The 23,839-nt window shown below is 44.4% G+C and overlaps 1 protein-coding gene and 1 pseudogene across 3 annotated transcripts; one reads left to right on the forward strand and one right to left on the reverse strand.

Annotated features, from left to right (window-relative positions):
- Positions 1-2,050: 2,050 nt before the first annotated feature.
- UMPS (uridine monophosphate synthetase) lies at positions 2,051-23,770 on the reverse strand. Of its 3 annotated transcripts, none has more exons than XM_019738987.2 (6): positions 23,535-23,768; positions 18,994-19,147; positions 16,703-17,374; positions 14,830-15,005; positions 13,156-13,270; positions 2,051-7,484 (listed from the first exon to the last, which is right to left on the reverse strand). In XM_019738987.2, the coding sequence occupies exons 1-6, from the start codon at positions 23,688-23,690 to the stop codon at positions 7,315-7,317; spliced, it is 1,443 nt and encodes a 480-aa protein (XP_019594546.2). In that variant the 5' UTR covers positions 23,691-23,768; the 3' UTR covers positions 2,051-7,314. The 3 variants fall into 3 exon arrangements, with proteins under 3 accessions (XP_019594546.2, XP_019594545.2, XP_074186869.1); XM_019738986.2 differs by having other exon boundaries at positions 23,567-23,702; XM_074330768.1 differs by lacking the exon at positions 13,156-13,270 and having other exon boundaries at positions 7,356-7,484; positions 23,535-23,770.
- On the forward strand, positions 19,470-19,916 carry LOC109451065 (bolA-like protein 3; annotated as a pseudogene).
- Positions 23,771-23,839: the final 69 nt, after the last annotated feature.

Below are 23,839 nucleotides of genomic sequence, written 5' to 3' on the forward strand. Positions count from 1 at the left end.
GTAAAAGCAGCCTGTTCTGTGACCCTCACAATAGGCCCACATCGTATTCAGGGAAGGGATTTCCCCCACTTACAAGGGAGGAAGTTGAAGTCAGTCACGCTTGCTTGGAATGAGGATGGGCAAGTGAGACCCCGGCTCAGGGACCCCTTCTCTGGTTTGGTGCTGTTTCCTCTTCTCTGGGAAAAAGTGTGACTTGTTTTCTTATCTCAGAACTCTAAGGTCTGATCAGGGAGTCATCTGAGTTTCTCACTTGAGGACACACATCTTCACTGAGGTAACACGAAGTTCCTCTCTGTGCACACTAAGAAATTATAAAAGGTCTCCTCCCTCTTCCTCTTCCTTGTATCTTTTTCTCTCGTCCGCATCATATAAACAATCTGGTATATGCACAGTAACCAACAATCCAGATACAGTTCAAGGAATTATTTTTTTTAAATGAGGGAAGATGACAACTGACAGAAATTTCATGGTTCCTGGCACAAAAATTCACTGCTTTAAAGACTCCTTTCCACGGAGGTGACAGAGGGGTTGCCCTAGGCCATGGTTCATGGCTTGTCCTCTGCCAATTCAGCTAGCCCTGTGGCAATGGGACATTTGTATGACCTGCTGGTTGCCATTCATGTCCAGGCCCATGGCAAATAAAACAGTATTTTAGAAAACCTACAATGAACAAAACACTGTCGACGGAGGGGGTGGTGTGGGTCGCACGCCCCCCATGTGAGCTTCTCCACGTGGGTGGAAGAGCTGGGCAAAGTCCCAGGAGAGACCAGAGGCTGGGCTGCTCGGCTTCCCCTCCTACCCAGCATCGTTCTCAGGGTCTCTTGCAAGCTCGAACCACGAGACTGTGGGCTTAATTTGAGTTGGGAGACATCCCCTACTGGATGGATCTGGAGTTTTAAGAGGAGAAGAAGGCAACAGAAGTGAGGAAGAGGTGATGGAGCCCAAGAGGAGACCACAGGGTTTTGGGGAAGTCAGACGGCAACAAGATGGCAGAGGGAGAGAGGGGAAAAGAAAGGCTAAGGGATGGTAGGAAATCAAAAACTGACTAGGCTCTTCTTCCCTGAGCAAATTCTAGGAGGTAAGACTTTTTAGGCCATCCATTCAAGCATGCAAAAAACATGATTTTGTGTGTTGTCTCTTAACTCAATATTACCTCTTCAAGTATGTATTCAAGGGATGGAGAAAACAAAGTTACTGGGTAAATAGGGACAGTATGTTTTGTTAAACACAATCATTTCAGGATCCACCCACCACCACATGTTGGCGGGCTGCTACGTGCAGGGAGACAGGACAGTGCCGTGTTATGACATTAGAGGTAGGCTCACGGAGCCACATCTCTGCACACTGACACCTGCTAAGACCTCGTTGTCTTTATCAGAACCACTTTCCACTGAAATGTCCTTACATGGTGGCTGAGAGACCCTTCAGGCCCACCAGATGTTTTCCAGCTAACTCCCATGCCCTTTTCAGGGAAGTTCGGCTTCTCTGTCATGTCACTGTGGAGCCACAGGAAGCACAGGCTGCCTCAGGCCCTACCTCAGACATACAGGGCCTTCAAGTCCACTGCCATCCTCTGTGCTGGGGTGAGGTCTCTGGATGGTCACCGCTTTCCTGGGCTCTCCCTAGAAAAGCAAGCCCCAGTGTTCCTCTGCTGTCTGGGCATCTATTTCTCTCCCTCCATGTGGTTTGGCCTGCGGTGGGGGATTCAGTATCACAGCCCACCCCGGCATCTGCCTGTGACCGCCCCTCACCCTCCTCCTCCTCTCCAGGCCAGAGGAAACCCCTCCGCCACCCTCTTGGTGGGAAGAAGAGAGGCACATGTTCTTCCAAACCAATACTTATGCCCAACCTTGAACTTTAAAAGTTAAACAATATTCTAACTGTTTTATTTCTCTTTGTGTTTCCATGTGGCCTCCCTTTCCTGAGGCACAAAGGCCACATATGGACTTGGAAGGGCTATGGAGAAAACGAAGGGCAAAAAAAAATAAATAAATAACTTGGTAATTCATACGAAGCCTAGAACCTAAAAAAAGACATGCGTCCCACCTCCTGTAATCCAAAATAAAAACAGCATTTAATAAAACAGCATTAACTATAAAGCAAACGTACAGAAGCTCAAGGAATCCTATTTCTCCCCCTTGCTTTTAAAAGAATATATCAGATTCCTTCAAAGAACATATTTTGGTATTGTTGCTTCACTGTCCTCCTAGCCCACGCTGTCGGCGAGTTGTGTGCTGACATGATCGCATATCCACCTGTTAGGAGTCAGAGGAAGCAAATTGCAGTCCACGGGGTTCCGCATGGTCAGTTAATCACTGATACTGGGCCGTGTTGAAACGCAGTGTCCACACAAAAGCCAAGCAGCTGTTTCTTTTAGAGAGCTCACGAAAAGCAGCCAGCGGCGGACTGACAAGGCTGAAGGCAGGCTGATGTTGGTGGAACAGCCTGTCTTCCTGGTAACGAGCTGGATCTGGGAGGGCGGCAGCACATCGTCACATGTGATGCTACGGCTGCCTCACAAAGCCCCCCGGAACCCGTGGCACACGATAATAAGCATGTATTATCACGCTGGCAGGCTCGCAGACCAGCTGGGGCCCCTGTGCATCAGGCTGTGGGAGGCTGGGGTGAGCTCTGCTGTCCTCTGTTATTCGTCTGGGACCTGTGCGCTCGCCAGGGCATGTTTATGGTAGTGGCAGAAGTGACAGAGGGGTGAGCACTCATGAGCCTGGGCTCAGAAACGGTATCATCCCCTCTATCCACAGTCCACGGGCCAAAGCAAGTTACGTGGCCAAACCCGCATCAGTAGGGTGTGGAAATATTCTTCACCTTGAACTGCAGGAACTGCTGAGTCACGTAGCAACGTGTATGGATTCAGGGAGGGGAAATGAATCAGGACAATACTAGAATAGCTACTTCGGTTTTGGCACTTTCTGCTGAATCCTGGCAGCAACGGAAGAGTATGTCTCTTGAGTTGTGAGTGATAGGAAAACTCGCTGATGTTTCTTAGTATGGAAATCCCTTTTAAAAATTAAGTTTAGAAACTAAGTTCCGTAACGACCAGGACAATGTATGTCTGGTTCACTTCCTGTGTTCAGTAAATACTTGATTAAATGGTGAAAGAACAATATATGTATAATGATGTATCTGCATATAGACATAAAGGGGTAAAAGTTGAGTATGTCAGCCTACACAGAAAGGGAGTAAAAAGCGTGTAATAAAACTATCAAACTGTAGTCAAGAGACAGGGATTCTAGTCCTTGCTCTGCTTGTAATTAGTTCTTCTGCAAGTTTGGGCAAGTTGTTTCTCGATGGGCCTCAAATTCATGTGAAAAGGGATTGGATTAGATGATCTCTAAGGAGCTCCCAATTTCAGTTCCCTAAGATGCTGGGATAGTCACTTCAGCTACTAACAGGTCCCATTGCTATTGGCTCCACACACCGGCTACCTCTGCGCTTAGCCTCCACCTGACGAGCCCTTTAAAGGCACACGCTCAGTGCATCTCCCCACTGGTGTGAATCCGAGACGGAGCACTGAAGTGCAGCAAGCACAGGCTACCGGGAGCCTAAGAACAGTCAGGCTGCTCCAACCTGAGGGGATCGTATGGCTGCATTCCTAATTGGTTTCACAGCTCTTTCTTCTCAGGGCCTGGCGATGTCACTACCTGTCTCCAATCTTCCAGTGTTACAGATAGCAGTAGGCTACCAGTCTGATTCCTTTTACTTTGCAAGTAATTTATTCCTCTAGGTGCTTGTACAATTATTTACCCTTGGAGTTCATAATTCTTACAGGCTGTGCCTAAGTGTATGCCTCTGTCCAAAACTCCTGCCTAGAACTTAGCAGGCCCTTTTAAGCTGCAGACTCAAGTATCTTTTCAAACTGGGAATTTTCCTCATTTCTGTGATTCCCTCTCCTCCCCTTATGTCTTCTTAATATGCATAGATCTGTCCCCTAAACCTCTCATCTACTCCCTCATGTCTCCATTTCTTTGTCCCTTTGTTTGGAATTTTGATTCCTTCCACTTGAATCTTCCAGCCCACAAATGTAGTTTGCGAGATTATCATACCATCTTTAAAATTTTCCATCAAGTTTTCAAATTCCAAGCTAAAATTTTCAGTTTCCCAAACAAAAAATTGTTCTGGCATCTCTTCAGAAACATTTGCTGGGCCGTGTTCCAGGTGCAGAGAACACTGCACTGAACACAAACAAAATCCCTGCTCTCTTGATAGCTTACACCTGTTACAGGTGGTTTTGCTTTCCTCCCCTGGTTGCTGGATTTCCTCAGGCGCTTTCTTTTGCTGACCTGTGGCTCTGTACTACGCCTCGACAAGTGGGGCGAACCCTCATGCAGCAACAACCCATGGCTGGCAGAAGTCCCATAAGCTTCACCTGTGGGCCAGTGCTGCACTAAGCAGGATAGGCTGTGAGAAACCTGTTCCTCCAGAGTCAGGGGCCAGTGGGCCGAATTGGGACCGAGACTCCAGGGCTGTCAGGTGCGTAAGCTGGCCGTGAACAGATGCCTTTACATTCTGGGTCTCTACTTCTGGAGCTCTAAAGGGGAGTTGGACCCAGTTGCTTAGGTTCCCCCAGCATACAATCGATGGGCTTATGTGGTACCGCAAACCTAGGTTATTGGACAAGGCCAGGGGATAAGTCCTCCACTCCCGTAATCTTACAGATGTTCTGGGCACTGTGTGGGAGCTGCTCTCCTCTTCCTCACTAGGACCGGGTATTAGACTTAGAGCTCAGACTCTGTAAATACTCCGTGACTGAGGAAGGGCTAAACTAGCTAATGCCTCCAAAATACTTCTGTGCTCAATAGCACCCTCACAGGCCCCACGACAGCCCAAGCTCTCAGTCTGAATCAATTTGTGCTCCAGTTTTATGACTCCAGACTGGGCTCTTGCTTAGATGATAGGTCACCAGCACTGGGCTTATTCTCAAGACACATCAAAACCATCTGTAAGAAATGCAGATTTCCAAGCCAACAGCAAGTCTGCTAAAACATTCTCTGATCATGGGGCCCAGAGGTCTACATTTTAAGTATGTGCTGGGGTCAGGGGATTCTTTGATGCTCCTCTGGCCTCCTCCCTTCAAGTTACTTAGAAGAGGCCCTCGGTGAGCTTCAAACAGAACAGGTGGCACCGGCATCCTACTGTGGCAGCTCACACCTCTGAGGGGCGGGAGCAGATGACTGGGCAAGAGGCAGGCAGACCTCACGGACATGTGAGCTGCCACCTGGCAGGAATGGGCCACAGCCAGGGCAGCATTATGGGGACACAGGCACTCCCTTCATTCATTCCTTTTCACCTTTCATATGCAATTATGTATTCTTTTATCAGTAGGAAACGCTGTGATAAAAAATGGGAAAGGGGGGAATTTCATAAACCATTCTCCCTGCCTTAGGTCTCAGTTGCTTTAAAAGACATGACAAGTCAGAGCCGACCACAAAGTAGCACAGCCACATGCTGGCCGGGACTCCCGGCCGGCTTAAATGCAGAGGACACCTGTGACGGACTGGTGCAGTGGCTCTGTGTTCTCTAGAGCAGCAGCATGAGAACTTGTCAGGACGCACATTTCCAAGCCCCTAGACCTATCCCGTCAGACACGCTGGCACTGGGGTCAGCATGTGACAAGGCTCCAGGAGATTCTGATGCATGCTCAAGTGCAAGACCCACTGCGCAGTGCCCATTAAATGGCCAATGCAGACCCCAGTGCATCACTCCAGAGGTTTCTCAGCCTCCAGGTCACCAAGGCTTTGAAGTCACCTAGAGATTCCTGTAGGTTTTACTGGATATTCTTCCTTTCCTAACATTCAGCTCCTTGAGTAGCTCTGAGGGCCACACCTTCCTTTTCCTTCTGGTCTTCTTACTCCTCGATAACTTGCCTTTCTCGAGAGGAATGTCTCTAGAGATGCAGCACTGGGACCTCAGAGCAGAAGCTGCTAAGTGCAGACACGAAAAGGGAAAGCAGTGAAAACCCAGCTGAAACCGCAGGCTCCATCTGCATCACTCGAGGAGCAGGGCATTCAGGGACGGCAGTAGTCGTCATGAGGAAATGCAGGTCCTTTGATACCTGCCAGTGCCTGTAGGAATGACCCAGACGAGGGACGAGGGACAGGCAGATGGTGAGTGCGGCGGGAGAATCAGAACTGAGCCTTCAAATGCAACTGCCGCCCTGGCCCTGCTCAAACGACCTTGTGTGCAGTGGGGCCATTTCAAAACGGTCATCTGACCCCATACCCTTCACACGCCTCCCTCCAAGATGCTTCCTGAATAGGCCAAAGAAATATAAAAATGGGGGGAAATCTATATAAGTATTGGAGAACAGGATTATCCAGAAATCCGGAGGAATTTCTGGGAGAAACACTTGGGACGAAGAGCGAGGAGAGGGCTACCTAATTGGTTATTCTACATGTGTGAAGGCGGGCTTTTGAGGAAAGGTCTAAGTCCTCGGCCCCACCACGGAAACGTGCTGGAACCCAGAAATGAAGGTAACACCATCAGCTCCGTTACTGGGCTCCTTTCTCTTTATTTCTGGTGAAGGCTGACTTTTCCGTTCCTGTCAGCAACAGCTAGGACAATGAAAGATACTTGAGCAAACCTCCAAATTGGAACCTTAGGCCTCTTGATGCCACTGTCTTTTAAAATAAATGAAAGAGCAGTTGGTCTATTTGTAATCCAGTGAGGCAGTAGGAACCTGTGACTGGAGTTCAGCACAGGTGCACAACTGCTGCCCAGGGGAAGAAACGCGTCAGAGGTCTCTCCATTTGTGGAAATGAAAGCCAGATATTGGCTTCCGGGGCTCAGCTAGACACCTTCCCCCTTCCCCACTCTGGGAACCAGCACCATTTGGATGCCTGGACTATCACTTTTAAGAGGAGGAGGAAGAGCACAGCTAATGTTTTAATATTATTTGGGCATCACATTAGACACAGAATAAGGACACAAGAAATGTACTGGTTTTAGCCTCTTGATGTCCTAAAATTTTCATGTCATGGCAATTAAAAACCAAAAAGTCTGGCCTAGAGATGGGGACGGGGGATCCTCAAAGGTGGAAGACCTTAACACAGGACTGTGATCGTCTAACCAACATCAGTCTCCCTAAATGCATGCTTGAAAAGGAACTTACTATAGTGATAATGCAGGGATTACAAGCTGTCCAATATTTCCTAAACACTGATAATTCCAGAAGTCATTCCAACACACGACCCCTGGTGGAATCCAAGCAGTACTGAAGGCTGCTTATTATCTCCAGCCAGTGCTTTTCAGGAGGCCATGGGTCTTCAAGGCCTTCACAAAATGTACCCGAGACACTTAAACGCCAAGTCGACTCAAATAAGCCTCCCAGGCAGCTTTTCTGTACATCTCAGCTGCTTGCAGACGATTCGCGGATGTTATTATGCCCCGGCCTACAATGATGATATCAGAACCTCGTTTGCCAATAACTTCTTGTGGGCTATTGTACTGTTGGCCGAGATTGTCCCCTGCAAAAACACAAAAGTTACTGTTTAACACAATATAAAACATCAGTAAACCTGTCCCATGACTTTCCTGGAAAAGTATCTAACCGGCTTTAAATAGAAATATGCTCTTGCTTTCCATGCCCCTCCTACACAGTGAGTGAGTAGACGAGGAGACCCCTGACACAGGCTAGAGACCTCCACAGTAGAGAAAGCCAACCAATGTCTAGATGTAGAGCATTTATAGTGTAACAGTATCAAAAAACAAAAAAGTAGATCACTTATATTGCCAAGAAAGGTTCAATACTGAAAAGAACAAAAATTGGCCTTACGATTGGGGACAATTTTAGTGTGCATCTCAGAATCACTGTGACACACTGCTGGAAAAGGACTCCCAGGGCATCTAAATGGCCCATGGCCACACACTGGACCTTTCTGCCACAGCCCGAGTGCTCAGACCATGCACAAAGCCGAATCCTTAATCTTGGCTTTTTTGTTCTTTTCATGGATTTTTATTGGGGTATAATTGACATATAACAGTTTCAGGTATACAACATGGTTGTTTTTGTCTATTGTGAACTGATCACCACCTTAAGTCTAGTTAACATTCATCCCCTTGTATAATTACAACAATTTCACATATTCTAGGCTCCTTTGTCGTAAATTAATTGACCATGTATGTATGGGTTTACTTCTGGACTCTACTCCATTCATCTGTCTGTTTTTATGCCAATACCATACTGTTTTGATTACTAGCTTTGTAATATAGTTTGAAATCAGGAAATATGATGCCTCCAGCTTTGTTCTTCTTTCTCAAGACTGCTTTGGCTATTTGAGGTCATTTGTGGTTCCATGCAAATTTTAGGTTTGTTCTATTTCTATGAAAAATGTCATTTGAATTTTGATAGGGATTGCATCAACTCTGTAGATTGCTTTGGGTAGTATGGACATTTTAATAACATTTATTCTTCAAATCCATGAGTACAGAATATCTTTCCATATATTGGTGTCTTCTTCAATTTCTTTCACCAATGTCTTATAGTTTTCAGCGTACAGGACTTCAGAACCTCCTTGGTTAAATTTATTCCTATGTATTTTATTATTTTTGATGCAACTGTAAATGCAATTGTTTTCTTATTTTTTCTTTCTGATAGTTTGTTATTAGTGTAGCAGGTTGGTACAAAAGTAACTGCAGTTTAAAAGGTTAAAAATCGCAAAAACTGCAATTACTTTTGCATCAACCTAATATATTGACTTTGTATCCTGACAATCTACTGCATTTTATTAATTAGAAAAGTTTTTTGGTGAAGTCTTTGGGATTTTCTATATGTAATAACATGTCATCTGCAAACAATGACAATTTGCCACCAGAGCCAGGTTATATGGAGGTATCTCCTGGGAAGCAGTCACAAAAATCAGGGCTCCCAATATACCAGCAAGCTGTAGTGAGGGGGAGCACAAAGATGGCGTCCATTAGTTTACATTCCCTGAGACCAGCTCTGTAGGCCCCACCTGTGTGTCAAACCCGCAGCCTGCCCTTCATGCTGAAGCTCCAGGACAAGTAAATAGACCTCTTTCACAGAAAGATCGGGATCATGCTTCAGTATGCTGTCTGTGCAGTACTCGGGGTGGTAGCCTGAGAGCTGGCTCCCCCATCGTTACAGCCTGTGGACTCAGGAATGCAAATCCCCCTCCCCTGCTACTAGATCCAGGAGATGAAGGGGTGTGCCCGGGCGGGAGCCCCAAAACTGGGGCACGAGACACCTATAAAAACTTCCCTCCAAGAGATACTTGAGCTCTGGAACACAGCAGAGGGACAGCGTGAAGATAGCACCCGCCCTTTGAGGTCTCTGGAAAGGATTACAGCCAGCCCTTAGATGTGTGTTTAATGAGAAGCCTGCCCCTCAGGTTGCAGCTATGATGAAAAGCTAATAGGCTTCTTTCACAGAAAGGCTGAGCTCCTGGATCTGTTGTTTCTTGCTGTGCCCTGGGGGGTGGAACCTGTTTAAGAACATTTTCTCTGTTGGCTACAGTCCTGTGGGACCCAGAGCTAGGCCAGGCGGAAGTGTCCCTCGGTGGCAACTGCAAACATCGAGGCACCAGACCAGGGTAGAAACTCCTTTCTGGGAGACACCGGTGATTTGGAGTGAGGCAGTGGGAGTGCAGGTTGTGTTCCAGCAGCCTGTTCCCTGAGAGCACTTCCCTAGGCCACTAGATGTGTGACAAATCTGAAGCCCGGCCTCAGGCCAAAGCTCCAGGACAATCAAATAGGCCTCTTTCACAGAACGACTGGGGGGGCGTGTTTGAGCATGCTGTCTGCGGTGCCCTGGAGGTGGTCGCCTACTAAGAACTGCCTCCCCAGTTTGAAAATTAATTTGGGGAACGTACAGAGGGATAGTGGATGGGGGGAGGGGGGTTCACACAGTGTGAGGGATATAAATGATAAACGTCTAAGTTTTGCTTTGTCTTGTGCACCTGAAACTAATTAAAAATAAATTAATTAATTAAAATGGAAAAAAAAAAAAAAAAAGAACTGCCTCCCCAATCGTTACAGCCCATTGGGATCCAGGAACACAAGTTCCCTTGCCTCCAGAGCCACATGATCAAGGGGTGTCCTCTGGGCAACAGATGGTGTAAAAACTCCCTTCCAGGAGACACTGTGCTCTGGAGGGCGAAGATGGCGCCTACTAGTCTCCCGGGAGGTTTCCAGCCAACTCTTAGACCTATGTTAAGTTAGAGGCCTTCCCTGCGGGCCAACACTTTAATGTTAGCAAACGAGCCTTTTTACTTAGTATCTGGGTACCATCGGCTGCCTCTGAGCTGGGCCTGGGGCAGGTGAGTCTGCTCAGAGCCCTCAGGTGACTCCCATCTGTGGGTCTCATGGACAAAAGCCCCATTAGGGTTCAAAGCTAGATGTTTTGGGGGCTCATCTCTCAGGTGCAGGTACAGCTGGGGCACTCGATGTGCAGTTCAAACCCTTCACTCCTTACAGAGAAGCTCTGGGTTGGAGGTCCCTCCCGATTGTGGGTTACCACTCCAGGGGTGGGGTGTAGGTAAGATTGTGCTCCAGCCTCTCCTACTCCCTTGGATGTGCGTTTCTTGTTCTTCGCCGAGGTGTAGTCCTTGCTCAGCCAGCCTTAGTTTTTGTTTTCAGAGGCAAATATTCCTTATGTAGCTTGGTGTGTCCAGGGAAGGAGGTAAGTGCAGGATTCCTACATCGTTATCTTGAACCAGAAAACCTCTTTTTCTTTCCTTTCAAATTCTGTTGTTCCAGAAGCCTTCTGTTAAATGGCTTATCATTCAAATCCAAGATGCTTTCAATATCCCCCAAAGCCTATATCCTAACTGTACTATCTAGTGAAAGAATTGTGGGGGCTCACAAGGGACATTAATAGTAAACAAGCACAGAGAGCTTACTCTGTCAAGACAGTGTGTAAGTGCTTTAAACATCGTATCACTTAAGCCTCTCAACAACCCTGTCAGGTCACCACCATTATCCTCATTTCACAGATGAAGAAAATGAGACTGAAAGAAGTAAACTGAGTTGTCCAAAGATACAGGGTTACTAAATAGAAGGACCAGAAATCCAAATCTATCTGACTCATAAAATGTTTAGTACAAATGTGGAGTTAAAAAAAAAAAATGTTGAAAGCCGAGGCAACTATTACAAAGCCTTAGGAAGGCAAGTCATCCTGCTGAGGTCTACTCTGTAATATACAGAACCTGTAACATGAAATCTGGGAAATGGAGACCTCCGATATTCTATAACCCCGGGGATAACATCTACCATTCATTAATTTATTAGAATGCTCATCAGCCTATTAGCTTTCTTTCTGATTACAGAAAGTTAATGATTTCTGTTTAAAGTACTTAAAAACAAAATACCAAAAAGGTAGTACCTTCCTATTCTTAAGTGTGGTTATATTATTTACATAAAATAATTAGCTCTTTCGAGGTTAATGGGTACCCACTAGTTCTAGTATTTCAGAGTTTAAAAAGAAAACCGAGATTTACCAAACTCATACTCTCAATCATTATGTTCTCAGGGCAATCCTTCCAGTTACAGAAATACCTACTTTCATCAGCTCCTAAAAAGCACAGTGTCCTTTCCCTCCAACATTTGCAAAAGTACTTCTAGAATATTTATGTGGCACAGGGACACTGTGCTGGAGGGTAAGCAATCTTCAGAAAGAGCTCTCATCCTTGAGGAGTTTCTAGACTAGAAGAGTATTCCAGAAATACTCTCTACATGTTCAAAAATCTATACAAGGATGTTCAGTTTGTAACAGTCTAAATGCATCAACAGGAGAATGGCTAAACATACCATGGTCCCAACCCTAACTGGGTAACGCTACTGTAGTTGTTAAAAGGCACCTCTAGATGTGCAAACATAGCTGCACAGATACAAAACATTCTGCAACTCTGTGTGAATATGTGAGTACATGTAAAGTCAAAGATCTGTAAGGATACACGTCACACCATTTATGTGGCTGTCTGTGGAGAGAGAAGCTGGCCTGAGGAAAGAAGCGTGTGAAGGAGAGATGGGTATGACTTACATAAGCATGACTAGTATAGGGCGGACGGGTGGCTCAGGTGGTTAGAGCGCGAGCTGTGGTCAACGGGGCTCCCAGTTCGATTCCCACATGGGCCAGCGAGCTGTGCCCTCGCAACTAGATTGACAACAATGAGCTGCTGCTCAGCTCCCAGGTGGCCAGATGGCTCAGTTGGTTGGAGCGCGTCCTCTCAACCACAAGGTTGCTGGTTCGACTCCTGCAAGGGATGGTGGGCTGTGCCCCCTGCAACTAGCAACGGCAACTGGACCTGGAGCTGAGCTGCGCCCTCCACAGCTAAGACTGAAAGGACAACTTGCCTTGGATGGAGCTGATGAGTCCTGGGAAAAACACACTACTGTTCCCCCAAAAAAGTCCTGGAAATACACACTGTTCCCCTTCCCCAATTAAAAAAAAAAGAAAAAAAGAATGGCTAGTATAAAATCTACTTTTCTTTTAACAGTTTTAAAGGTAACTTTTGATTTTCCAGGTCATCATTTCTTCCCCATTCAAAATCAAAGCAGTGTTAATGAGTCCCATAGGACATTTAAATATGTATATTTTTATACCTAGATTTAAATCTAGGTAATTTAAATTTATGGACTAGATTACTCCTTTATGGACTAGTAACCAACACTGAGAAAATGTGCACTGATCTTTAGCCACTACAACTGCACTTCTCAGACTGCTGAAAGTGTTATATGTTCAAATAAGCTCGAGAGACAAGACAGAACCAAGTCTCTCCACAGGGAGAGTCACAACAGACATTAGCACATCAAAGGCTCTGCAAAGTCCTCTAACAAAGAAACAAAGGTTTGTGTTTACCTTAGCGCTTCTTCCTTGAGCATAAAATACCTTTTTTGGCAGCATATCCAGAACATCAGTTGGTAAACATTAGTCTAAAATATCAGTTTCAGGGTATATTTCAATGAAAAGTAGCTTTCTCCATTTTCCCCCTCAAATTAGACCACAAGCTATTTTGCATGTCTAGGTCCCTCACCAGGCCAAAAGGGCTCATTCATTACTGCTCTAGACAAACAAGCTTTCTCTTTAGCAACTTTAAAATAACACACAAAATTTCACTTTGCCTTGCTGACTTGGGTAAAGAGTATTTTGGAAGAACCATAACCAAGGAACAGATTTACCTCCTGCTTCTAACTGAACTCCTGGAGTTAAGTGAAGAAATTCTGGTTTCATGCTTACTCGGGAGCCAGAAATAAAGCCAATCACAAATTCAGAATGCTCCTCAGCCATTCTAACCTAAATGGGATGTAATAGGACAGATGACAAGAAAGCAGTTAACGACACAGAATAATAGTTCTACAAGTAACAAATTGGCTCTAGTAAGAAACTTTGCTATTTTATGTCTTTCATTTCATATTGAACTCATTGTATCTAAAGCAGAAAATCTTACACATGAATCTACATACTTGCTCCATTAACCCCGTCTCTCCCCTTCTCCCAATTAACCATACCCTAACAACATTAAAAATCCTATACCATACGTGTCTCAAATCTAGATGCTGCATAATTATTTATTTGTAGTAACACCTGGGGACCTACCTATGTTCAACAAGGATATGATGAGCATACTCTGGAATACCTTTTTAATGGTATGAAATCACATTAAAGATTCACTGCCTAGCTACACAGGATACTCATGTTATGTGGATGGCCACCATATGAAAAACAGCTCTGTGGTCAGGAGCTACAGAAAGCTCACCTCTACCGCTTTCTTCCTCTAACGTTTGGTAACAACTGGTCTCTACTCACGGAAGTCTCTCTAGGTCTGTCTGACTGTCTAACTTGGCTCTTCCCTGAAGCTCAGGCTGCTTTTTTTCTCGCCACCAGTACCACCACCTACCGATGAGCAATGTCTTCTCCTGGAGCCAGACTCCGACTCCCAGAATGCCACACACCAGCACCGACACACTCATGAACCCTGAGAGCTGCTCTGAGAGCTGGGAAATCATAGACACGTACAGTCTATTCAGGGGTAGGGTTAAAACCTGGCCCTAGGGCCATGGGAATTCTTCACAGTTCCACAGACAGCCTTTGAAATAACATGAAAACATAAATTCCCACGTAAAAATTAAAATATTAAAGTCAAAAGTTCTATTACTTTTAAAAGTAATAGTCTTTAAAGTATCTATAAAGGTGATCCAGCCAACTTTCTAGGTGATTATCCGACTATGAAACTTACACAGAGGAAAATGTGAAGAGGAACTCTTTAACTAGATAATTATCCTCTCTCCTTTCATTCTGGAATGCAGGGGTGGGGGCTGGGTATTAAGGCATACGGTGTTACAAGAACTTTTAATAATGGGGGAGTTACTGGAGGGAACAGTGTGACTGGACTCTACTGAAGAGCTCTGCCACACAAACCAATCAGTATCAAAGACTGAAAAAGAAACAGCTACTTCATGTGGGCTGCTGTCATCAGAATGCATCTCTGTGGGACTTGGGAGATTCTGAGAACAAGCTCTTCAATTTCAACTCCTGCTGAGATGAAAAAAAAACCTATCTTAAAGGTCAGGTAAGCATACAGGCGGATGTTTATTTGACCAAATATCTGTGTTTCAATGTTTCTCTCTTGGGAGTACAATTCAAATCTCTTAAGTGCCCTCTACAAGACGGAAAATGCTATTAACTGTCAGGCAACCCTAGCCAACTAGAATTAATATACTGTCACACTAACAACAGCTGCTATTTATTTATTTTTTTTAGCAGAGGTTTCACAGACCCCTAATTAAGACACTTTCTTCCCCTGGAACATGCAGTGTAACAGCCCAGCCTTCTCACCCCAGTCCGTCGCTTACCGCTGCTTTCGTGTAGCTCCCGGTGGCCAAGGAGCCCGCAGAGCTCATTTCCGCCACGAGCAGGCAGGCCCGGCGCAGAGGCAGGCCTACTGCCTGCAGCCCTTTCACTACTCCCGAGCCGGGCACTGCATGAGCGTTGACTACATCTGCCCAGGAAGCTATTTTAAAGACACCACCTAAGAAGAAGGGGAAAAAAGGTATGTGTCAAATTTCAAACAAAAACCTGTCACTGTTTGCCCAACCAACTACAATATGAAATAATCTCCTAGTAACATGTTAGTAAAATAGTGAAACACTTCAAGAATTTTAGTGATTAGCAGTAGACCTATGGTTCCACCTGTGGAAAATGTATGTCCACCTACCAGCTAGGTGAGAGATCACAGTGAAAAAGAAAAACTCTTGCAAGTTCTGCACTTAGTTTTCCAGCAACACTAAGACTGTTTTTCCTTGCAGGCTGAAGCTTGCCAGTAAAACGCACACAATTAGTAATGGACTCTCGTGAAGATAGGTGTTTACGGAGGTCAAAGGTATCAACCTTCTGCAATTCCTCCCAAAGTGACAAATTTTCATTCTGCAGGGATCTCTCAGCCGCTTTACCATGTCTCAAATCTACTTGTTCCTTAGCTCCCTTTAGCTCTTCTAATTTCAGTAGGCAATTGTATTCATTTTAAAAGCTGACAGCAGGGTGGCCGGATGGCTCAGTTGGTTAGAGCACGAGCTCTGAACGACAAGGATGCCGGTTCAATTACCACATGGGATGGTGGGCTGCGCCCCCTGCAACTAAAGATTGAAAACGGCGACAGGACTTGGAGCTGAGCTGCACCCTCCACAACTAGATTGAAGGACAGCGACTTGGAGCTGATTGGCCCTGGAGAAACACTGTCCCCCAATATTCCCCAATAAAATTTATAAAAAATAAAAATAAAAAAGCTGACAGCAATAACTCTAATTGATTTCTTAAAAAACTACATGCAAGCCTGTAGAAAGTTTATATAGCACTCCTACAGTAGGTCAATAAGCAACGTGATGAGGGTAGGACATCTCAAGCACATGAAGAAGTCACAGACAAATCTACGCTAAAGAAATAGTTTAAGAATAGGCATGTATTACTTAAAAAAAAAATTATCTCAAAAGACGCCTGTGTTAGTAACAAAACATATAAGGTTAAGCGAAAACAAGCATTAGATATATACACTGCAACAGAAATTTGCATAGAATGGGTAGAGAATTAAGTATTCTTTTCAACCAATATATGCTCTACTTTGCCTATTTAACATAAAAATTTCTTTAAAAAGGATACTTATCAACCAATCTTCTTCTGCTAATAAATCCTACCGACTTTATACTTTTTCATTGTTTCCTCTATCTGCAATTTTCATTTTTCAAATATCAGAACTCACTGTGCTCTGCAGGGCCAAGCCATTTTTGCCTGCCTAGAACCTATGCCCCTTCTTCTGGCATCAGCACACCCATTTTCTTTAGAGGAACTACCCGTGACCAAATCTGTTTAAGATGTTTACATAGTTAAAAACCTGCTATTACCAGTGGTGGGGCATATTACCCCGGCGAGCTGATAAAGGTACTAGCTCTCCCTTTAGCTATTCTATACCTAAGGTATTCGATACCCAGTGACTGGTTTGGGGTTGGCATGAGGAGTATGCCTACCTGAGAAAGAAGTCAAGAAAGAAGAAAGCAGAGCTGAGATGAAGATAAAGCAAGTCCAAAAGACATCACTTGAGCTCCTGGATCCAACTATACTTGACAGCCTGTTCTACAGCTGGACTTTGAGTGATGTGAGCCAGTACAGTTCCTTTTTTTCCTTCAGCCAGTTTATGCTGGACTTGATTCTTGCAGATTCCTGAATAATACCTACCTTCATACTGCTTTTTTACTGTGTTTCCTATATCTGCAAATTTCCGGTCTTCAAATATTAAGAACTCATGGCGTTTTGCCAGAGTTGTTAACTCCTCCATCACATCCAGAGTGAAATCATTCAAAATATCGACATGAGTCTTGAGCATGCAGATGCTGGGCCCTAAAGCATCGGCGAGCTGCAACAGCTCTCTGGACTCTGAAATATCAGCAGACACACACAGATTGGTCTCTTTTTTTTGCATAAGCCTGAGAAGCTTCGATGCAACTGGGTGGATCCTGGGCAGCTCTGCACGTGCACCAAAGCTGAGTTCTTTGGGTGCTTTCTTTACAGAAGGGAGAGAACCATTATGATTAGCTGCCACAAAAACATTCTCCTGAATAAATCTCTTCACTCTCTGGACCATCTCAGCATCGATTTTTTTCTGTTGCTCAAGAATCTCCAGCATTTTGGACAATGTACACACTGAGTGGAGACGAATGCCATGTGCCTGCAACTTGTCCGTGCCTCCCTGCTCTCTGTCCAGCAGCACCACAGCGTCGGTGACCTTCAAGCCCTCCTTCTGAAGAACCTCCACCGTCTCCAAAACACTAGATCCACTAGTAATGACATCTTCAATGATCAAACAGGTTTCTCCTGGATTAACAGCTCCTTCTACAAGACGCTTAGTACCTGAAAAAGAAACAATTATATTGATTTCAAGTTAAAATTATGTATTTATTTTAGTCAACTCATGAAGTATCTTACAATATAAATCTGGCATGTATTTATGAAGGGGTAGATGATCTAAATCTTATTTTCTGACAATCTACTTGGGATTTTATTTCTGATGAATCTTCAAAATGCCATGATTACCATTTTGTTCAGTGTCTCAGTATCCCCAAACTGTCAAAGTTACATATACGGAATATTTACAGTAAAACTAGCAGAGTATTTTGTAGTGCAAGTACCACTTAACATGCTTATGATCAAAATTCCAAATACAGGTCTTAAAGCAAGATCTCCTAGATCAAGGAAAGTGATGAAATACAGAATAACCCAATATCCTCAATAAAATCATTCCTTTTCCCATTAACAAACCAGTTCATTACACAAGATCAGCCAAAAAGTTGGCCTTTGCAGATATAAATTCAGGAGGGAAAATACTCAGCAACCATTTAGACCAATCACCACTACTTTATGTACTTATATAATGCAATGTGACTAAATACACTTTTTTACTCTAACCCCCACTATAGACTATTTTCAGAAAATCTACAAAATGTACGTAACTAAGGCTGTAGACTTTATAGACTAATTTTTTTAGACTTATTTTTATATTTTCCACTACCAAATTTGTCTTATTTTGAAACAGAAATACGCGTAGTACTGGGCACTTTACTCATGTTTTTTGTTTTACCACAGGTACCATCTTTGCTCTTTCCCATTCCTTTTCTCTTAACTCCTGCCCCCGACCACCCCTTGAAGAATTGGCAAGTTTAACTGAATCAGCGTAGACTAGAACACATGACTGTATTTCTAGGTATATTTAAAAATGAATGATCTGATTCTAAGAAATATTTTTGAAGATAAGGAAATAGAGATAATAATTTCTTTATGGGCAGGAATTAATATAAACAAACACTATGCCTTCAAGCCACAAAAATGCTTTTACTATTTTTATAATGGACAATTTCAAACAAAAAAAGCTTAACAACAGTATAACACCCCTAAATACAGCACCTTACCACTTAGCAACTGGGTGAACAGTTCTTGTTTCAACTGTATCTCAACTCTGCCCCCCATAATTTTTAGAAGCATATCCCAGAAATCATGATTTTATCATAAGAATTTCTAGAATGCACCTATAAAAGGTAAGGAATCTTTTAAAAAAAAAAAATAACAGAAATACTGCCACACCAACATAAAACAAAACAAAAACCCATTACTTCCTCAATATCAAATATGAAGTCAGTTCCAATATTTTTAGATTGAGTTGGTTTTAAAGCAAACCCACTTGATAAACATTCTGCGGATGAGGGAAGGGCTGGTAAAAATGTTGGGTCTCACAGATATGGTGCAAAAAAAGCACTGTTTTCATTGCGTAATAAATACAAACCATTTCACCCCTAGACTCTAAAGAAAAGGAAGGTGATTTATAGCAACAGTTAACAAATTCCACGAGCCATAACAACTTGAAGGTCTTATGAAGAATATTCAAGATGACTCTGGTAAAACATCAGTGCCTAGAAAAAGTTCTAGCAGTATCAGGTTACATATCAACTTAATTCTTATATGACTGTTATTTTTACCATAATCCTTTGTTTCTTTTCTTCTAATAAGCATTGGAATTTGGTTGGTTGAACAGATAATTGTAGCTAATGGTAAAGCAGTATAAGGTACTCCACACACAGTGTCAAATTTGACCCCTGCATTTTGGGCAGTTTGGAATAAAATTTCTGCAACCTGTAAAGAAAATGAACACATAAACTATGATTATTTCTATTTTAAATGGTGCATAAATAATGTAACATAACATTAAAGACAATACTACAACCCAGTAGGAAATAGTCTCAAACCTGATCATAAAAAAGAACAAATGCCTTTTTGTTAAACTACCCACAGCATAAGTCCCAGTTTACAAATAATAAAAACACAACAATGAACCTGCTTGTCTAGACTCAGGGTCTGCTCTGAGAGTAACATGCGATGGGAGGAAAGGCTATGCTGTTGATTCCATAGACTAAAGATGGCCGCCAGGCTTCCCAGCTTTCCTCAGTAATCCATTATGCTTTCAGTAGCTAAACCTTTCTATCACCCATGAGTTATATTTGCTGCCTGAAAGAAGTCTTCAGAAGTGTGGAGCCCGGCGGTGTGGAGCCCGGCGGTGTGGAGCCCGGCGGTGTGGAGCCCGGCGGTGTGGAGCCCGGCCGCGACAGCGCCTCTGCTCCGCCGGCTTTCTCTTCCCCACTGAGCCCAGCGGATGTTTGCCTCGCAGACTGAGGGGGAGCTCAAAGTAACCCAAATTCTCAAAGAAAGCTTTCCTCGAACTACAGCAATCAAAGTCACTGACATTTCAGGAGGCTGTGGGGCGATGTATGAGATCCAGATCGAGTCAGAAGAATTTAAGGAGAAGAGGACTATGCAGCAGCACCAGATGGTAAATCAGGCAGGAAAAGAAGAAATCAAAGGAATGCACGGATTGCGGATATTTACCTCGGTCCCCAAACACTGACCACGCCCTGGCTGCATAGATATGCTGCTCAAACCTTGGAGGGACTTGACCAGCCTTTCCTAGGAGTTTGCCAAAAAATTATCTATTTTGTTCATAGACATTTCCATATTATAATTAAAGAAGAATGTTATCTATTTAGATGTTAATTAAAGGCAACAGACAAGTTAAAAAAAAAAAAAAGAAGTTTCCTAGGAGAAATTAAGAAAACAATCCCATTTACAACTGCATGAAAAAATAAAATACCTAGCAACAAATTTAACCAAGGAGGTCAAAGACCCGTACACTGAAAACTGTAAGCTAATGATGAAAGAAACTGAAGATACAAATAAATGGAAAGATATTCTGTGCTCATGGATTGGAAGAATTAATCTTGTTAAAATGTCCATACTGCCTATACAAGGCAATATACAGATTCAACGCAATCTCAATCAAAACTGCAATGGCGACGGGTGGAGTCAAGATGGCAGGGTAGGTAAAACCTGAACTCCCCTCCTCCCATGAACACATCAAAATTACAATGGAATTATAGAACCACCATCACCGAGAACCACCTGAAGACCAGCTGAACAGAAATCCTAAAACAAAGGATATAAAGAAGCAGCCACATTGAGACTGACTGGTAGGAGGGAGGGGCAGAGCCACAGACCGGACAGGTGCCACATGCACAGCAAGGCGATTAATAAACAGGAGGGACAGCTGGGCTATGGAGGTCCCCCCTGAGGAGTGAGGGGTCAGCCCCACACCTGGCTCCCCAGATCAGGGTGCCCATTCTGGGAAGAGGAGTTCCCATAACATCTGGCTTTGAAAACCAGTGGCGATCACATCGCAGAGAGACAAAGGACTACAGGAGACTGAGACACTGCCCTTAAAGGGCTCAAGTACAGACAAACTTGCTCCAAGTCCCAGTACAGAGGCAGCAGCCTGAGAAGGGCCTGCGTCATATTGGGAGAAATTAAACTAACTTTAGGGCGAGTGCTGGAGGGGTAGGGATGGGAAGAACTCTCTGAGGCTGGAAGTACTGGTAGGCACCATTTTTCCTTTGTCGAGCTCTCCTCCCACTTAGCAAGCCTGGCATGGGCAGGTGCAAAATCTGTTGCTCTCCATTAACCCGGCTAACACTGATCACCCTGCCCTGGCCTCTCCCTGAGACCGTTCCCCACTCAATCTGCTCACCCAGTTGGAGCCTCTTCCAGAACAGCCTGACTAGGTATAGGCTGTAGACTCTCCCAAAGGTCTGCAACCCCCACACAAGCTGCAGGGGGCCTCAACTCACACTACAGACTCTCCCAAAGGTCTACAAACCTCACACAAATGGCCTAAGCTTCCATTGTAGCTCCTGCCAAGTGGCCCCAAGTCTGGCACAAGTGGCAGCTGGTCTTGGCTCACACCTTAGGCTCTCCCAAGTGCCTCCAAGCCTAGCACAAGCTGCTGCTTAACGCTGACCAAACTGGAGCCACTCCCTGGAGGCTTCAGACCACTCCAGAGCCCCAGCCAAGCAGCTTTACAACTAACATATAGATGGGCAGCCGTGCCTGGCACAAGAGCCTTGCTAAAGTGACTCCTGCTTCCTGGGGTCAGCCCCCACACAACAGCTTGTCCCCTGTCGTCAAGGCTGGCCCTCAGTCAGTCAGCCTGAGGGTCAACTCCACCCACTGACATGCCAGCAACAATCAAGGCTCAACGACAACAGAAGGGCACACACAACCCACACAGGGAACAGCCCTTGGGCACCTGGCTTCAGGTGACCAGAGGGACTGCGCAGCTGGCCCCACAGGACACCTTCTACATAAGGCCACTCTTTCCAGACCTGGAGACATAGCAGATCAACAGAATACATATACAAAAAACACAGTTAGCCAAATGAGGAGATGAAAAAACATGCTCCAAATGAAATAACAAAACAAAACTCCGTAAAAAGAACTAAAGGAAATGGAGACAAGCAATCTACCAGGTAAAAAGTTCAAAGCATTGGTAATAAAGATACTCAATGAACTCAGGAGAAGAATAGATTAACTCAAAACTTCAACAAAGAGATATAGAATATAAAAAAGAATCAATCCTATATGAAGACTACAATAACTGAAATGAATACACTAGAGGGAATCAACCACAGATTAAATGGAGCAGAAGATCAAAGCAGAATATTTGGAAGTCAAGGTAGCAGAAAACACCCAATTGAAACAGCAGAAAGAAAAAAGAATTTAAAAAATGGAAATAGTTTAAGAGACCTACCTCTAGGACAACATCAAGCATACCAACATTAGCATCGTAGGGGTCCCAGGAGAAAAGAGACAGCGACAAAAAACCTATTTGAAGAAATAATGACTGAAAAATTTCCTAACCTGGCGAAGGAAATAGACATAGAAAGTCCAAGAAGCAGAGAGTCCCAAACAAGATGAACCGAAAGAGGCTCACACCAAGACACATCATAATTAAAATGCCTACAGTTGAAGGCAAAGAGAGAATCTTAAAAGTAGCAACAAAACAGTGGCTAGTTACACACAAGGGAGCTCACATAGACTATCAGCTGATTTTTCAATAGAAACTTTGCAGGTCAGAAGAGAATGAACATGACATATTCCAAGGGAAAGGGAAAACCTACAACCAAGAATACTGTAACTATCAAGGTTATCATTCAGAATCGGAGAGTTAAAATTTCCCCAAAAGCAAAAGCTAAAAAAGTCCATCACCACTAAACCAGCATTACAAGAAAAGTTAAAAGGACTTCTTTAAGTAGAAAAGGCCAAAACTGAAAATAAGAAAACGTAGCAAAGGAAAATTCTCACTGATAAAGGCAAACACTTAGTAAAAGCAGTGGATCAACCAATCATAAGGCTAATATGAAGGTTAAAAGACAAAAGCAGGAAGATCGTGTGTAAATACAACAAATGAAGGGCTACACATAGACATAGACACACACACACACACACACACACACACACACACACACACAAAAGAGGGGGAAAAAAATGACAAATAGACCCTTCTGCTCAGTGAGGTCTGCAGCTTTGGCTGGCAACTCTACTCCAGCATATTACGACTTTTGACAAAATTCCCACGTGATTCACATATACTCAAAATCTAAGAAACACTGTGCTAGAAACATCTAATTTGTAGAAAGTGTTTCCTTACATTGACAAAAAAAGAAAAAACCTGCCTCCATGAAATGTCACCCTCAGGCCTTAATTCTTACTCCTGGTCGCACAGGGCAAAATCGAATCCTCCCTTCCAACCAACAACAGTGTTTCCAAGTATTTGAGTAGCTGCTAAATTCTCCCCACCCATCTCTTCCTTTCTTCCCCACATCTAATTTTCTAGAGGTTAAATACACAGAGTTGCAACCACTTCTATGAGACAGGGCCCCAAACTGGGTTCCCGATTCTCTCGCGAAGCACGTGGGGTGGGTCAAAGCGCAGGCTGCTCTCTGGGTCCCCAAGAAGCTAACAGTGCCTGGCTCGTGGGCTTCTCACAGCGACTCCGCAGGCTGACAGTGCAGTCGCCCCTCACGCTGGGTTCTTTTGCTCTCACCTGCAGCCCAACTCCTGCCACCCTCCCCCTCCATTCCCTGGTCCCCATTTCTGCCACCCAGCCCAGTTCTCCCGTTTCCCGGGCTGACACCTGACTCAGAAGACGTGGTCGAGACACGATACCCCGCAGATCGATGTACACCGGGGAGGAGAGCCCGCTCTTCAGCACGAAGTTTCCAAACTTGAAAGCCTGCACGTCGTACAGATCCGTTACCAACGATCCCAAAACTGAATCGGCGGCCGCCATCGCCGAGCGCTCCACTTTCGCTCCACGTTCGCTCCGAACGCTAACGTGGGCGGGCGCGCTGGCCTTTGGCGCCCGGATGGCATCACCTGAGAAGCCCCGCCCCTTCCGCCTCCTTTTCCGGCCGCTGGGCGGGGCGGCTGCGCGCGGCT

The sequence above is a fragment of the Rhinolophus sinicus genome, linkage group LG01 (genome assembly GCF_036562045.2).
Source record: "Rhinolophus sinicus isolate RSC01 linkage group LG01, ASM3656204v1, whole genome shotgun sequence".
Classification (NCBI taxonomy): domain Eukaryota; kingdom Metazoa; phylum Chordata; class Mammalia; order Chiroptera; family Rhinolophidae; genus Rhinolophus; species Rhinolophus sinicus.

Excerpts from the sequence above, each read along its gene's own strand:
- UMPS (XM_019738987.2), bottom strand. The coding sequence starts at position 23,690 with ATGGCGGCCGCCGATTCAGTTTTGGGATCGTTGGTAACGGATCTGTAC. Across the intron at positions 19,148-23,534 it reads GACCACGTCTTCTGAGTCAG|GTTGCAGAAATTTTATTCCA; the intron begins GTGTCAGCCCGG and ends TTTTCTTTACAG. Across the intron at positions 15,006-16,702 it reads AGTAAAAAAGCAGTATGAAG|GTGGTGTCTTTAAAATAGCT; the intron begins GTAGGTATTATT and ends CCTTCTTCTTAG.